This window comes from Protomyctophum bolini (assembly GCF_963924005.1).
Source record: "Protomyctophum bolini genome assembly, chromosome: 12".
NCBI lineage: Eukaryota > Metazoa > Chordata > Actinopteri > Myctophiformes > Myctophidae > Protomyctophum > Protomyctophum bolini.
Window position 1 is genome coordinate 15084850 of NC_137873.1, and position 16307 is coordinate 15101156.

Genomic DNA, 16307 nt, shown 5'->3' on the forward strand with positions numbered 1-16307 from the left:
CTTTATTTTATATTTTTTATGGAGGGACAGACAGTAGGCTGACAGGAAATGGGGAGAGAGATGGGGGGAAGACATGTAGTAAAGGCCGTCGGGATCGGGAGTCGAACCCGCGGCACACTGCCAGACTGGATTACCAGCCAAGGTGCCTGGACCATTGAGCCATGGCCCAGGCCTCCCCCTGTGCACATTTTGATTAAGAAGCCTTAAAGGCAATCTGAAATTTCATATCAAAGTGCCAATGTTCAATGCCAAAAACAATAAAATCATTAATCATAATTGTTTGTGACAATTAATCGGTAATCGTGACAGGCCTACCCCAGATCTTATCTGGCAACGTGTGAATAACCCGATAACACCTGAACCCTCTCATCTCTTCTCGTGGATACAGAGAAGTTCCTCGGCGACCAGTTGCTGAGCTACGGTCAGAACCTGACGCTGAGCTTCCGCGTGGACCGTCGAGACACACGCCTGTCGGCCGAGGACCTGATCCTGGAGGGAGCCAATCACAGAGTGGCAGTGCCTCTCATCGCACAGGGCAACGCCTACCCCAGCGAGAACATGCAAACATACGTCTTCAGGTGGGTTCAGCGAGAACATGCAAACATACGTCTTCAGGTGGGTTCAGTGAGAACATGCAGACATACGTCTTCAGGTGGGTTCAGTGAGAACATGCAGACATGCGTCTTCAGGTGGGTAGTGAGAACATGCAGACATACGTCTTCAGGTGGGTAGTGAGAACATGCAGACATACGTCTTCAGGTGGGTTCAGTGAGAACATGCAGACATACGTCTTCAGGTGGGTTGAGTGAGAACATGCAAACATACGTCTTCAGGTGGGTAGTGAGAACATGCAGACATGCGTCTTCAGGTGGGTTCAGCGAGAACATGCAAACATACGTCTTCAGGTGGGTTCAGTGAGAACATGCAGACATACGTCTTCAGGTGGGTAGTGAGAACATGCAGACATACGTCTTCAGGTGGGTTCAGTGAGAACATGCAGACATACGTCTTCAGGTGGGTTCAGTGAGAACATGCAGACATACGTCTTCAGGTGGGTAGTGAGAACATGCAGACATACGTCTTCAGGTGGGTAGTGAGAACATGCAGACATACGTCTTCAGGTGGGTAGTGAGAACATGCAGACATGCGTCTTCAGGTCGGTAGTGAGAACATGCAGACATGCGTCTTCAGGTGGGTTCAGCGAGAGGGGTTCAGGTGGATTCGCTGCAGTTTTTGTTCTGGTTTGTGTGATGGTTTGTCCACAATTCCATGCTGTATTGATGTTTGTACCATGGGAGAGATAACAGGCAATTCTTCTACATTCTCTAATTGTGTGGAATTCTTGAAAATTAAGTAATGCCGATGTTTAAAAAATAATTTTCAGAGCATAAAATTAAACCAATTGGTTTAATTTTACGCTCTCAAGAGTTGTAGATCTATTAAGGGTCCATTTGGTTATCAACTGTCCATTTGGACCACTGGTTGAAAAACTTTGGTATAGACAGGAGAAAAGCGGTCTGTGTATTCACTAAGAATACTTATGTGGTGAACAGAACAGTTTATTTGTGTGTTAATCTGCATTTGTTGTAGTGTAGTGTAGTGTGGGTGTGTGTGTGGTGTGTTCAGTTTTTGTGGTGTGTGTGCGCCCCCTGCAGGCTTCATGACAGTACTGACTACCCCTGGAGACCAACCATCAGTCACTCTGACTTCCAGAAGCTGCTCCACAACCTGACCTCCATCAAGATCAGAGGAACTTACAGCGAGAAAAGTAAAGTACCCCCTCAAATAATACCAACAATTATACCAAGTAGAAGATCTCAGACACCATGGTGTCAGTTTGTCTATAAAGAGTGTTGTGGTTCTTTTGGGCCCAATAGAACGTAATGAAACCATGTCCAGTTAGGGGTTTTGTCCACATAGTGTTTTTTGTTTTAGCTGTGTGGTAAAGACGTGCTGCTCTTCAAGCGCCAACCATTTTTGGCATGTCGAGTTGAGAATAGAGCTGCTCCTCAATGTCACGTTTGAGCCTCCTGTCTGTGTCTGACAAAACAACCCACTAATTTATCATGTGACTTTGGATTATTACCACAAGAGAAGGCCATGTTTCACCGTTATTTAAGCAAAGTTATTTGTTCTAATAACGATAATGACACAATGTTTGAGATAGGTTTGAACATTCCAAGCGGTTAATGGTGGTTTTGGGGTTGTAGATGTAGAAACTAAAATGGAATCTCTCTTTTTTTTTTGTCACCCAGGTGCCGGTTACCTGGACGACGTGACCCTGATCTCTGCGCGCCGGGGCGCGGGCGGGATCCCCGCCCGCTGGGTGGAGCAGTGTACCTGCCCCCAGGGATACGTTGGACAGCACTGTGAGCAATGCACCCTGGGATACCGGCGAGCCACACCCGCGCTGGGACCCTTCAGCTCCTGTGAGCCCTGCAACTGCAACGAACACAGCGAATCGTGTGACCCCAAGTCTGGTACGTAGACGACCCAATGTTTTCACAAACCTAGATGACCTACTTCCTCTTTGAGTTGACTACATTTTTACTCCATATACATTCATATGTAATGGGCTATCTAACAATATTGATAGACTGGTAAACCGTCCCGATCACAAGAATTCACATTAACATGTATCTCAGCCAGACCTTTTTGCAGAAGACGCATGATAATGTGCATTCACATAACGGGGATGGTTTAGCAGGCTAGCATATTGATTAAAAACACTAAGCTAATTATAGCAACCTCAAATAAAAAGTATGGCAATAACGGACATGGGGATATTGCAGATTGTTTATCAAATGCAACTTTCTCGTCATCTTAGTTGAGTAAAAAGGCATAGGGTTATATTTGATTATCAAAGTGCCAGACATACACATTATTGATCAGCTCGGGTTAGTGGTGTTCTGGTGGTGTGTTCTGTCAGACTGTAGTACTTGGTGCAGTCAGTAAGGGGTTGACACTAAGGTCTCAGAGGCCTTAGTGTCTCAGAAGTAAAGGTCACAAAGGTCATGCCCACTTGCCCGAAAGGTAAATGTCCATTATAAATATGATGGGTAAAAATTGAAAAACTGTGGTTACAAGTGGCCTTGAAGTGGTCTTACAAAACTTTATTTATTAATTGTAATGCGTTTTTGTTCTAAAAGGGGCGTGTCAGTGTAAGCACCACACCGCTGGGCTGAGCTGTGAGAGGTGTAAGGATGGTTACTATGGCGACGCCACACAGGGGACAGCCAATGACTGCAAGCCGTGTCCCTGTCCTGCCGGAGCTACGTGTGCCGTGGTCCCCAAGACCAAAGAGGTGGTGTGTACCAACTGTCCCGCTGGAACTACAGGTATACACACACACACACACACACACACACACACACGTCAGTCCTGTATTTTGCTGGAATGTCCTTTATTCCTTTAGTCCTTTATTTTAGCAAGCTATGTGCATTTAAGAAAAAGAAAAAAAGAGTTAACCGGGCATTTCAAAACGGACCCCAATAAATTACACAATTATGTCTGCAGGTTTTTATTTAACCACAGGGGGTGAGTGGCGTTTTGACAAGCCATATTCCTCCGTGCTAAACTGTTTGAGTAGTCTATTTTGAAGTGCCCAGTTAACTTTTTGTTCTTCTATAATATTGCACCGGAGCCCTGGCTTCTACTCACAACAACTTGGTTGAAGCGTGATGGACTTCCATTTGCAAGTGAAAGTTTTTATTATCTTTTGTAAATCACTGTAGTGTTTTAACCACATAAAACTCTATTTGGTTGGTCCCCCCCCCCCCCATCAGGAAAGCGCTGTGAGTTGTGTGACGACGGGTTCTTTGGTGACCCTCTGGGTCAGAACGGTCCGGTGAGGACGTGCAGGGCGTGCCAGTGCAGTGACAACATCGACCCCAACGCCGTGGGCAACTGTCACCGGGAGACGGGCGAGTGTCTCAAATGTGTTTACAACACCGCCGGCTTCTTCTGCGACCGCTGCCAGGAGGGTTTCTATGGCAACGCCCTGGCCGCCAGCCCTGCTGACAAGTGCAAAGGTAAGAAGACATCAAATACTATACTGTATATAATTAATCATACAATTATATTAAAAAAAAATAAGACAAATCATTAGGATTAGTATACATTAGGATAGTTAATAGTTAATGTTATATATGATATTGAGAAAACAATTGATCCTGAATGAATCTGTGTCTCCTACTCAGGCCCGAGTTCGGACAGATAAATATACATAGTTTTTCAGTTCTCAGAAAAACTGAGTTTTGGTGAATTATTGAAGATTTTAATGTTTGTTATAAATCCTCTCACACCTCTACTCCTCCTCCTGTCTCCAGCGTGTTCATGTTCGGTGATGGGTACAGTGGATGGTCAGACCAGCTGTGCTCAGGTCACAGGACAGTGTGAGTGTTTCCCTCACGTCACCAACAGAGACTGCAGCGCCTGTGAGCCAGGATACTACAACCTGCAGAGTGGCAACGGATGTGAACGGTCAGTGGAACACGCACACAGACAATGAACCAATTTCTTATATATCTATGACTATCTCCGTTTAAACTGTATACTTCTTGTTTTCCAGGTGCAACTGCAACCCGATTGGCTCCACCAACGGACAGTGTGACATCGGCACGGGTCAGTGTGAGTGTCAGCCAGGGGTCACAGGTCAACAGTGTGAGCGATGTGAGGTCAACTTCTTTGGATTTGGATCATCAGGCTGCAAACGTGAGTGTGACTGTTTCTATGGCAACGTTTTTTTTTTTGGCAATGTTTACTATTTTTCCTTGTTTCATTTGGCAACGGACATGTTTACTTTTACCACGTTTGTTTACTTTGCTTACTCTGATCTCACACGTCAAAGTCACTTTCTTACCAAAGCCTTTTAGATTGATTCACTTCTGAAGACACTAACGAAAACTGAATTAAAAACTAAGCTAGTATGACTAAATAATTATATATTGACAATTTCGTCAACAAATAAAAACTAGACTAAAATGTTAGGGAGGGACTAGTGGAGAAGAACCAAGACAAGTCATTTTATAGTTGGTGTCCCACTTTGAACAGCTACTACGAACAGTATGCTTCTAAGTATAAATGGGGCATTACGACGCCATCACAGACTAAATCAACTGTAGATTCACGAACTAAAACTTAAACATTTCAAAGGACTAAAATATGATTAAAACCAACTTGAATTTTATTCACAAGAATGACTAAATCCAAGTCAAGTTGTGCCTTTGCCTCCTGTGTGAGTGCAGCGTGTGACTGTGATATTGAACACGTTGTGGCTTTGCCTCCTGTGTGAGTGCAGCGTGTGACTGTGATATTGAACACGTTGTGGCTTTGCCTCCTGTGTGAGTGCAGCGTGTGACTGTGATATTGAACACGTTGTGCCTTTGCCTCCTGTGTGAGTGCAGTGTGTGACTGTGATATTGAACACGTTGTGCCTTTGCCCCCTGTGTGAGTGCAGCGTGTGACTGTGATATTGAACACGTGCCTTTGCCCCCTGTGTGAGTGCAGCGTGTGACTGTGATGGAGAGGGCTCTGCCAGCGCTCAGTGTCAGGAGGACGGCCGCTGTGAGTGTCGTCCAGGCTTCGTTGGCTCCAGATGTGACATGTGTGAGGAGAACTACTTCTACAACCGATCCACGCCCGGATGTCAACAATGTCCTTCCTGTTACACTCTGGTCCGAGACAAGGTAAACACTACTGTTAATATCGTGTGTGTGTGTGTGTGTCTGTGTGTTTGTGTGTGTCTTGTTGTGGGAATGGTAAGATAAATGACAGTCCAATAGATACAGTATATCTGTATATTACATTAGGGGTAGAATGGCCATTCTAACTCAGTCCCCTGAGTTGGTGCCAAAGTTTCCTTGAGCAAGACGCTTAACCCCTAATTGCTCCCAATGAGCAGCTTGGTGCCTACTGCCTTGCATGGTTTCCTCTGCCATCGGTTTCTGAATGTGCTACTGAAGAAATGAGGGATAATAGTGAGGTTTATTAGCAGAGGGACAGAGAAAACTTTAGATATAGAGGGATTGATGGAAAATGTAATAAGATGAGGTACTTTATTTCAACACAAATTGTGTACAAAATGTAGAAATAAAAGACGTGACACATTGACATATTTAAAATCAAAGCCCAGCTGTATTGGACGTGACACATTGACATATGTGTTTGTGTATTTCAGGTGAACCAGCAGAGGCAGAAGCTCCATGACCTGCAGACTCTCATAGACAACCTGGGCTCCAGTACAGAGACCGTGACTGACAAGGCCTTTGAAGACCGTCTGAAAGAGGCTGAGAGATCCATCATGGACCTTCTGGAGGAAGCCCAGACCAGCAAAGGTATTTATACTGCTATTCATTCATACTCGTATTATTTAGTATTGGTCTGTAATGTGTCTGAAGTAAATACAACATTTGTGACACAACAGTTGTGAGTTGTGGCATGGTATGGCCTCGACAAGGCATACCATGTGGTATTTACCTGTAGATTCTACCTTTATCTAACACTTTATCTTAACTTGACACTGTTTTTTCCTATGTAGATTTACCATGTGGATTATTTTATACCTGTAGAAGTGACATTATGCAGACCTACCTATGTGGACTACCGACACCGTGCTACTCATTGCACGTTGTGTACATTCCTGCTTTTTCCCATGCTATTTTGTTTTCTTGACCTATTTCTTCCTAAACTCGCCTCACCAGGCTTTCCACCTCGGAGGAAAGCCTGGTCTCTGTTCCAGAAGTGCCGTATGAACCGGTCTGGAACGGATGATATCGTTACGTCATGTTGTACTAGGCAGGAACAATCAAACGGAACTTATTTTTCCCTCAAACCGGAAGAATAACAATAAAAATTTAAAACTATCGTAGCCTGTAGCTTTTATTGAGAAAAATCGGTTGGAGGGAAAAGGAAGTTCCCGGAAGATTGATGACTACAATACATTTCTACAACATGACGAAATGGAATGGTGCCCAGGCTAATTTCTTCCTATATTCTTCTCCTTGTCCCCCCCCCCTCTGCCCCCCACCCCCTTCTGAAAACAAAACAAAACTAAATGTAACTTGCAAAACATTTCACAAATTATTTCACCAACCTGCAAGGCTGCAGTGTGTGACAAAATAAAGCTGATTGTGTTGTTTGTGTGGTAGATGTGGACAAGGGCTTGTTGGAGCGTCTGAACACCATCAACGGCACCCTGAGCACCCAGTGGAACCGCCTGCAGAACATCAGGAACACAGTGAACGAGACGGGCTCGCAGGCCGACAAGGCCCGCAGCCGGGTCCGAGACGCAGAGAGCCTGATCGACCGCGCCAGGGAGGAGCTGGACAAGGCCAAGGACGCCATCAGCAAAGTGGTGAGACGTTTAAACCTGTTAAAGAGCCGAGGCCCATTCTACAAAATAATGCCGGCTAAATCGGTAGTCCTTTACACTTTCACGATTCGCTGCTATTATTTTGAATAGGCAACGCTAAAACCTAAAATGCTTTCCCGGTTTGAATGGGTTTTAATCAAATTAATCGATTTAATCAATGATAGAAATATATTTATAGATTTTAGATTAAAGAAATCTTGTAAATCTGCTAATTTGTGACCCCTCCCAGTATTTTCACCCACAAGTCGGCTCTAATGAAACTACACAATAGACCAAAATCCTTTTTTTTCTTTCTTTTTTTCCCCTTTTTTAGCCACATTAACAACAGAATGTTAAAGAATGTTTTTATTCCATGTGATGCCATTGTATGACATTTTATAAAATGGGGCTTAAGTGGTTAATCAGACTAATTGATTTAGTCAACTCAATTACAATTATTATTAGAATTAAAAAGTAAAAGTAATCGCTAAGAACACAATCGATAGTTTCAGCCCTACTTTTAAAGTACCGGTATTAATAACCATGTTGGGCGTGTTGTAAATGTCTCTTTATTAAATATTGATACTTTGATACTTTGATACTTGATACTTTGATACTTGACAGCATTCAACAGAACGGGTCTTTCTGAGTTTTAATTGGTTAACTTTGTGTGTTCAGGACATTAAAACTCCCAGCAGTTCAGGAGATCCCAACAACATGACCATGTTAGCTGAGGAGGCTCGCAACCTGGCTGACAAGTAAGAAGCAAACTGCACAACGGATTGGACACTTTATTGTAGTTCATTCAAACATTGTTTTGTAATGTCATACAGCCACATAGATCTTATGGAATGTAGCTTTATAAAGCCCCACATCATATAAACACCGTTCTTCTCTTGACTACTATGCTGTGCCATTACTTCCTGAATCATGACGCCACGTTCTCCCCCCTGCCAGGCACAAGATGGATGCCGACCAGATCGAGAAGATCGCTAAAGACGCCAACGACACGTCCACCAAGGCCTTCAACCTTCTGATGAGCACCCTGGACGGAGAGACCAAGACCAGCCAGGAGATAGATGACCTCAACAAGAAGTAAGTCCCCACCATTTCCTTCTAAACTAAACATTTGGTGATTGTTTTCTGTCTAAAGCTTAACAGAGTGCTTGCTTAAATCTGAAGGTCCATGCCGACTACTCCAATGTACATGAAACAACAAGTAGAGATGTTAGTGTTTGGTAGACTCTTTTTCCGTTGTAACAATGCAAGATTTGGTCAAACCATGTGACTCCCATTGGAAAACCATTAAACACAGACAAGACACAGAACATGTTTTTGATGTGTGTATTGGGCCTCAGAGTTACACCCAAGAAAAAGTGGGTGCAATCAGGAAAACTACTTGTGCTGCTGTTGCTATTCACTCTTAGCCTGGCTAATGCACTCTTCTAATGAGCTTCCAACACCAGATGTATCCAGTACCTAACCTAGTAGTATCTTCTGTCTTCAGGTACAACGAGGCTAAAGATCTCGCTAAGAACCTGGAGAAACAGGCCAATAAAGTCCATGCCGAGGCAGAGGAAGCCGGAGACAGAGCCCTCAAAATGTTAGGAAACCTCACCAGCCTGCCGCCGTTTGATACCAAGACACTGGAGGTAAGAAGTGTATGTTTGTAAGCCCAAGATTTCTCTGGCATTCAAACCCCCTATCAATGAATTTAGACGTAGAACTCCCTGGATGATATTATCATTATTACTTCATCAGAGTTGACGTTCTGTGAATGATGTTGTGTTTCAGGATGAAGCGGGTAAGATCAAGAAGGAGGCCTCGGATTTAGACAAGCTGATCGACAAGACAGAGAAGGAGTATAACGACCTCCGAGACGACCTGAAGAGCAAAGAGCAGGAGGTCAGGAAGCTGCTGGAGAAAGGCAGGACAGAGCAACAGGTACGACACATCTGTCATCTCATATTGTATTGTATAATGCATGTTATGTTTGTCTTTCTGCATCTTAAAGGAACATTTAAGTGTCTTGTTTTAAGTTTTGCTATTTTTTGCTATTGTGTGCGTGTGTGTGTGTGTGTGTGTGTGTAGACTGCAGATCAGTTGTTAGCCAGGGCAGATGCTGCCAAGGCGCAGGCTGAAGACGCAGCAAAGAGAGGACAATCCACCTTCCAAGAAGCACAGGACATTCTGAATAACCTGAGAGGTACTGTCTATCTGTCTGCCTTATTGTATCTGATCACATTTACACAAATAGATATATCATCCAGCTTTGATTATGCATGTTTAACGTAATTAATTGAGTGTACCTCAAAATATACCTTTATAAACAAAACCTTCACCTATAGAAGTATTTTTTGTTTTGTTTTTCATCATTATCTAAATGTGTCAATTTTCTAAATCCAATTGAGGCGTAGACACATGAAACATTGTTTTTCAACATTTATCTTCCTCAAATCTCAAGTAATTTACAGTATTCTACACCTTCAGATTATATATCTAGTTTGATCCCACAGATCACATTAAAATGATTATATTTGACACCTGGTCTCATTAAGAGACTGGCTGGTTGTACTGGCATTATAAACGTAATCCTATTATGTTCGTTGTCATTGCTGTCATTGCGTGACCTTAATTTCTTCCCGTGGCAGATTTTGACAAGCGTGTGAACGACAACAAGACGGCAGCCGAAGACGCCATGAAGAAGATTCCTTCCATCAACGCCACCATCGTGGCGGCCAACGAGAAGACCCGGCAGGCTGAGGCGGCGCTGGGCAACGCAGCGGCTGACGCACGAGAGGCCAAGAAAAAAGCTGAGGAGGCCGAGAAGATCGCTAGTGACGTACAGAAGGTAAATAATAATAATAAACAACTGACATCATCTGGAATTGATTAACGTCACTAATTTGGAATAATCCAAACTGGATTAAAATGACAGTGGAGAATCGCTATACAATTGATATATTCAAAGATTTGGAAGGCTTGAAGGCTTGAAATACAAGTTATGCATTCATTCTCTTATAAAAGAGATTTTACTGAATTTCCTCATGTACTGTAACACGCACGCACGCACACACACACACACACACACACACACACACACACACACACACACACACACACACACACACAAGAATTGACTTATTCCAGAGAACAAAGTCACGTGTGGTTGTCTTCAGTAATGTCACGTGTGATGTCTCCATGGTGTGTCTCCAGGGTTCAGCAAAGACCAAGGAGGATGCAGAGAAGGCGTTTAACGACACTAATAAACTGGACAAGGAGGTGAACGGCATGATGGATCAGCTCACTGATGCTGAAGAGGAACTGGCCAAGAAGAAAGCCCAGGCTGACCAGGACATGATGATGGCTGGAATGGTACGACCCGGGACACAGGGGTGGGCGTGATGGCATGGAATCAGACCCATCAGATCCATTGAAACAGCATGACAATATTTAACATTGATTTTGTTCTCCTCATGCAGGCATCGGACAACGCCAAAGAGGCAGAGGACAACGCACGCAAGGCCAAGTTCGCAGTGAAGAATGTCCTGGGCACTATCACCGCCCTGCTGGAGCAACTGGGTAAGACGGCTCACCCTGATGTATTGTCCTAATGCCCACTCAACTAAAACTAGTCCAGCAATTATTTAATTAAATGAAACAAATAAAAGCTAAATTGAGAAATTAGTAGAAAACAAAAAAACTAAAATGAAATAGACTTGTATATAAAATTGTCATTGTTAATTTAAACTGTCTTTGCTCATTACGGGACATGTGTATTATAAACAAAATGAAACTACGACCAAACTGAGTAACTACTGTAAGTGTATATTTCAAGACTATAATAAATCTTAAACCTCCTCTCCTCCTGTCTCCTCATTAACCCCTTGCTCTCCGCCTCTCCAGGTAACATCGACAAGGTCGACCTTTCCAAGCTCAACCAGATCGACGAGTCGCTGCAGAGCGCCAAGAGCAAGATGGCCGACAGTGAGCTGGACAGGAAGCTCGGCGAGCTGAGTGAGGTGGCGCGCAACCAGGACTCGCTGATCAGCGACTACGACCGGCAGATCCGGGACATTCGCGCCGACATCGACAACCTCAACGACATCAAGAACACGCTACCGGAAGGCTGCTTTAACACGCCCTCCCTGGAGAGGGCTTAGAGACCACCTCTATTCCACCTCCACAACCCCTCCAAAACATTTCTAACACTCCTTTACTTCCTCTGACATCATCACGAGAGCCTGACCGATGAATATCGCTCTGGCCGATCGGTCGTTATTTGACTTTGTTTTCCTTCTTTTTTTTTCTCTTTTTTTTGCGACATCGGCATCTTTGGTGACATCGTTTTTTCAGCAATTATGCAGCTGATGTGTCCCGATTTTGAACCACTTACAGCCTGGTGCCCAATTTTTTTTCGTTACAGGTGAAAAGTTTGAAAAGTTTTTGAAGGTAACAATCTATAAGCTCACAACGCATCGCGCAGCAATGCTTTGTGAGCTAATAGATTAGCTATTTTTTTTAAACTTTTGAATAGGGCTTAAAATGGTTTGACAAAATATGGGTCAAAACATCGGTAAACGGTGGTCTAGACTGGAGGACTCTCCGAAATCGGGATAGTCATCGGACCCAAAAATGTGACATCGGTCGGGCTCTTGCTCACTCTAGAACCACATTTTTACCAAAACTGTTTTAAAACCTTTTTTTCATCGTCTCTTTCGTTCAGCAGAGAGAAGTCAAGTTTCCATGTTTTTTTTTTAAACAACGAAGAGAAGCAGCTGTGTTTTTGCTTAATTTATACGCTGCGACTCGCCTAAAACATCAGATCTCCAAGCCCACTGCAACGTGTCGCGGGTATAAATTAGGCTTTTATTGGTGTGTGTGTTGCTGAACATGAGGCAGACAGTGGTACAAGGACAGCGCTGTGGGATTGTGGGACAACTGGGTCCGCATGTTTCGGTCACGAAAATCATGAGCAGAGAGTTGTGACTGCGACCTCCAGACACACACACACACACACACACACACGTTCATGCTGTGAGTTTGAACTCATTTTTCTTTCCTCCCATCATGCCTAAGGACACTCGGTCAGGCTCGGATTGGCGCCGTTAACTATTTCCTGTTGACTTCCTGGTTCTACTTCCTGGTTCTCCTGGCATCCTCGGGAGAGGTTTTAATAATTTTCTCCACAGTGAAGGAATCCTCGTTTTATTTCTGTCTTTTGCTTCGTAGCATCGCCCCAACGCCTCACCCCTCCTCCTCCACTAGGAGGAGGCATTCCCACCGTTGACAGTATTTCAGCAGCTGCAGGTTCTGTTGTCCTGCTCTTCTCACACGGCTGTTTGTTCGATTCCCACCCGGCCGAGTCCACGACCCGTGAATCACTCAGCACGGTCATGTTGATCCACGTCGACTCCTAACACTACAAACGTTTATTTTATTGTTTTATCGTGTCCTGAAGCTGCTGCTTTCTGCCAATCAACCAATAACTTCCATCATTTTATTTTTTGTTTTTTCTCTTTCAAACGGCTAAAATCAAACACTATGCAAGTGTGTACATTTTTGCGTAGCGAAAACCTTTATTCTGATACACTGGTGCTAATAATTATTACAAATGTTATATTTTTGTGTGAATGTTTTTTATTATGACAGAGTGAGGAATTAGTTATTTGTGTAAATATATTCTTAAATGAATCAGGACTGGCTGAGCTTTTTTGTTTTGTTTTTTGTTTTTAAAATAAAAGTTTAAAAAAATATCTTCAAACACCCAAACAGCCGCATGGCGTCTATTACAAACAAACATGAACTGAAACCTCCACATAATATATATATAGTATATATATTATATATATAAATGTTTATGATAAAAGTCTGTGGTATATAATATGCTTGCGTGTATACATAGCTCTCCGTGGGGGTCAACTTCAATGACAAATATTTTGTTTTTTGTTTGTTGCTTTTTTTGTTACGTTATTTTTGTAACAAACCATTGACCCAATCAGGAATTGTCTTCACTGTGCGGAAGGAAGCAAGGGGCGGAGCCGTAACATGCCCCTCCCACCCTGCTGTGTGCCTAACATTTCATCTTTTAGCTGATTTATTATGCTTGGACTCCAAGGTCATTAACTTGGTCACAAGTTGCTAGTTAACCATTCTTTTTAATTAGTGTTTTGTGCCTTAATTAATAATCTAATGGTTGGTTATAATCACATCACTCCGCCTCCCCGAAGACGAAGAGGCTTCTTCACGTTTTATCGCACATGTCTCGTTACGCCTTTTTTATGTTGTCACGACATTTCAGTACACCAGCGGGGGTAAAGAATTCTCTACCATCAGACCAGCAAGGGTTTATTTTTATACCATATGGTCCTCAACAGCAGGAAGAACCACTTCTTAAACCACATGATCCCTAACGTCACTATTTTGGGCACATTTTCTAAAGAAAAAAAGAAGAAATTACTTATTTTGTCTTTTTTTTCAATACTTTTTTTTTTTTTTTTTACCAATGTTTCAAACAATTTCTATAACTTTCCAATAGGGCAAAAATAGCTAATCTAGGAGCTTGCGCTGTGAGTGCGAGCTTGTAGATGTGCCATTTCCACTATTCATTTGTACGTGCTTAAAATGTCACATGATTGCTGGGATGCATCTCACTCCACTCTGTGGTCGAATGAAATGAGTAAAACAACAACATAAAGACATCTTTTACATCATCTGTGTCCAGCAGGTGAAAGTGTCAGTCTAGCAGCAACTCCCTCTTCCCCACTACACCTGTCCAGGTGTGTCTCCTTTATACCTGTAAACCAAGGATATGTAAGAAGGAAAGGACTGTTTTACATCGTGGCATGCTCCATTGATGAACCTGGGAGGCAAACTGAAGCCTGACGGTCAATGGAATGCATTGACATCATTGAGAGCTGGGCGAAAACACCGTTTCTGAATGATTGTGACCTTTGGCAGATAATCAGTTTCCTGGTGTCTTGTTTTCTCTGTGCATACTGGCCTATAGTTTTATTGAGGTAGTCCGAAACTTAACAGTGCTCTTTAGATGCCTCAATAAGATAATATTTTGCAAACATTGAATAACGAGAGATCAAAAAACCTGACCAAGGAAAAACAGTCATTCAAACATAGTGTTTATTTATTCATAATCTCATCCACTTAAGCTCTCATTGATTTCAATGAATTCCACCAAATGTCCGGCTCTAGTTTGCGACCCAGTGCCTGTCATTTGTGACGTCGGTGTCCATTTCCTTCTTTAGATGACATGGCGGTATGGCCAGGTGTAGCAGGGTTCGGCCGATGTGTTGAGGACTTTAAAGTCAAAGTTGTGAAGCAACGACGGATGTTTTTATTGTTAGAAGTTTTATCTCATGTTTGTTCTACCGTGGCTCCCTGGGAGGTTGTGGTGCACGTACATTTCATTTTCCCCACTCCCCAGTACATGATGTATAAACTGCAGTATTTCCTATTTATAATGTACCACATGATGTGTATTATATCCTAATGTATGTTTTTAGACTGTCAGGTATGCGCTGCACACAGCCTCTCGGTGGTGTTAGAGAGCATCACTTCTCATGTCCAACTTTTTATTGCCCTGCTATCGCCCACCCCCACCACCCCCGTGAGGACCTGAAAGAGGCCTGCTTGTTTCCCCAGATCTTCCTGTAAACCCAACTGTAACATTTGAATAATAAAGATGATTACAGGAGAAACTGTTGTAAGTTCATTGTTTATGAAGTGTGCATTTTCTGCCTTCCTGCAGAATGTATACTGTATGATGAATGCAATCATTGTATTTGCCATTTCTGTGTGTTCTGTACTGTAGGTCATGGCATGGACCTTGAATGTTTTTCAGGCCAAGGACCCTCTCTGAGAGAGACTAAGCAAATACCCCACATACATACTATATCTCTGTTGTCTAGAAGAAACCTAACTCAAAAATGTTCATTCTTCAGGAAATGAAAAATAATCCAGGTAAAGTGGAGTTAGGAGGTTTTTGTCTTTTTGATACTTTTCATTGATTTACAGACGTGAAGGGTGTTCAATAGCACTACTTTATAATTTTAAAGATGGAGTTAGGTGGTTTATTCCGGACAGCAACGAATGTATAACGCATATATTTTTGAGAAAGCCTTCTAACTGCAAGACTAGTTTGGAAGTACAATAAAACCCATTGAGACCTGAGTTCGATTCTACATGCCTTCTAAATCAGTAGTTTTCAAACTTTGTGTGAAGGGCTCCCAAAATTACATTTATTTGGCTGCGGACCTCCCATCTGCAAAGGTTTTGTGTCCGGGACCCCCAGAAGAGAAGATTTGTGATATTATGTATTTTTTCTTCAAAAATGTGTCTTCAACTGATGACACAACTTTGATGGCTTCAGTAACACTATCATAATTACATGTTTTTGTTACATTATCTTTGCTAATATGTTGGATTAAATTGAATGCATATTTTCATATGCATATGTTCCATTGTTTTCTTATCGGACAAAGGTTTTCCGGCCCCACTGTAGTAACTCTGAGGACCCCCTATCTGAACCCTGGTCGAAGAACCCTGCAAAAAGAAAGTACAGATTTCCTCAAGGATGTAAAGAAGTCTTTTGTCTGTCTTAAATGTCGACTCTCAGCTGCGTTCGCTAAACAATGAGAACTTTTATTCTGAACATTCTATTTTAATGTTTAACTGCACTGTGAATCACTGTGTTGTTCCCTGTCTTCAAGTCATATCAGTGTCCTGTCTGTCTGTTTGAGAGCAAGACAGCTTGTCTAATTGACCAACATAGTTAACCAAAATAAGGAAAACTAAATTTGGAAACAGTTAACTAAAATAAAACTGATATGAATACAAAACTAACTTGGCTACAGACATGATATATAAAACATTTAGAAGCAGTGTGTAGACCAGGGGTCATCATCAATATGTCCGTGGCAAAGACTTGGCCTTGCCTGTG

At 42.7% G+C, this 16307-nt stretch overlaps 1 protein-coding gene across 1 annotated transcript in view; it reads left to right on the plus strand.

Annotated features, from left to right (window-relative positions):
• lamc1 (laminin, gamma 1) overlaps positions 1 to 13783 on the plus strand; it is a 60697-nt gene extending 46914 nt beyond the window's left edge. Inside the window, exons 10-28 of the mRNA XM_080778550.1 lie at positions 389 to 578; positions 1656 to 1768; positions 2256 to 2480; positions 3150 to 3338; positions 3786 to 4031; positions 4329 to 4482; positions 4571 to 4713; positions 5509 to 5687; positions 6179 to 6335; positions 7149 to 7354; positions 8030 to 8109; positions 8309 to 8446; positions 8859 to 9003; positions 9146 to 9295; positions 9443 to 9557; positions 10003 to 10202; positions 10568 to 10726; positions 10834 to 10933; positions 11258 to 13783. Of these exons, the coding sequence (XP_080634676.1) occupies positions 389 to 578; positions 1656 to 1768; positions 2256 to 2480; positions 3150 to 3338; positions 3786 to 4031; positions 4329 to 4482; positions 4571 to 4713; positions 5509 to 5687; positions 6179 to 6335; positions 7149 to 7354; positions 8030 to 8109; positions 8309 to 8446; positions 8859 to 9003; positions 9146 to 9295; positions 9443 to 9557; positions 10003 to 10202; positions 10568 to 10726; positions 10834 to 10933; positions 11258 to 11514 (3146 nt within the window). The 3' untranslated portion in view covers positions 11515 to 13783. The remainder of the gene's footprint in view (positions 1 to 388; positions 579 to 1655; positions 1769 to 2255; positions 2481 to 3149; positions 3339 to 3785; positions 4032 to 4328; positions 4483 to 4570; positions 4714 to 5508; positions 5688 to 6178; positions 6336 to 7148; positions 7355 to 8029; positions 8110 to 8308; positions 8447 to 8858; positions 9004 to 9145; positions 9296 to 9442; positions 9558 to 10002; positions 10203 to 10567; positions 10727 to 10833; positions 10934 to 11257) is intronic.
• The last annotated feature ends 2524 nt before the right edge of the window (positions 13784 to 16307 follow it).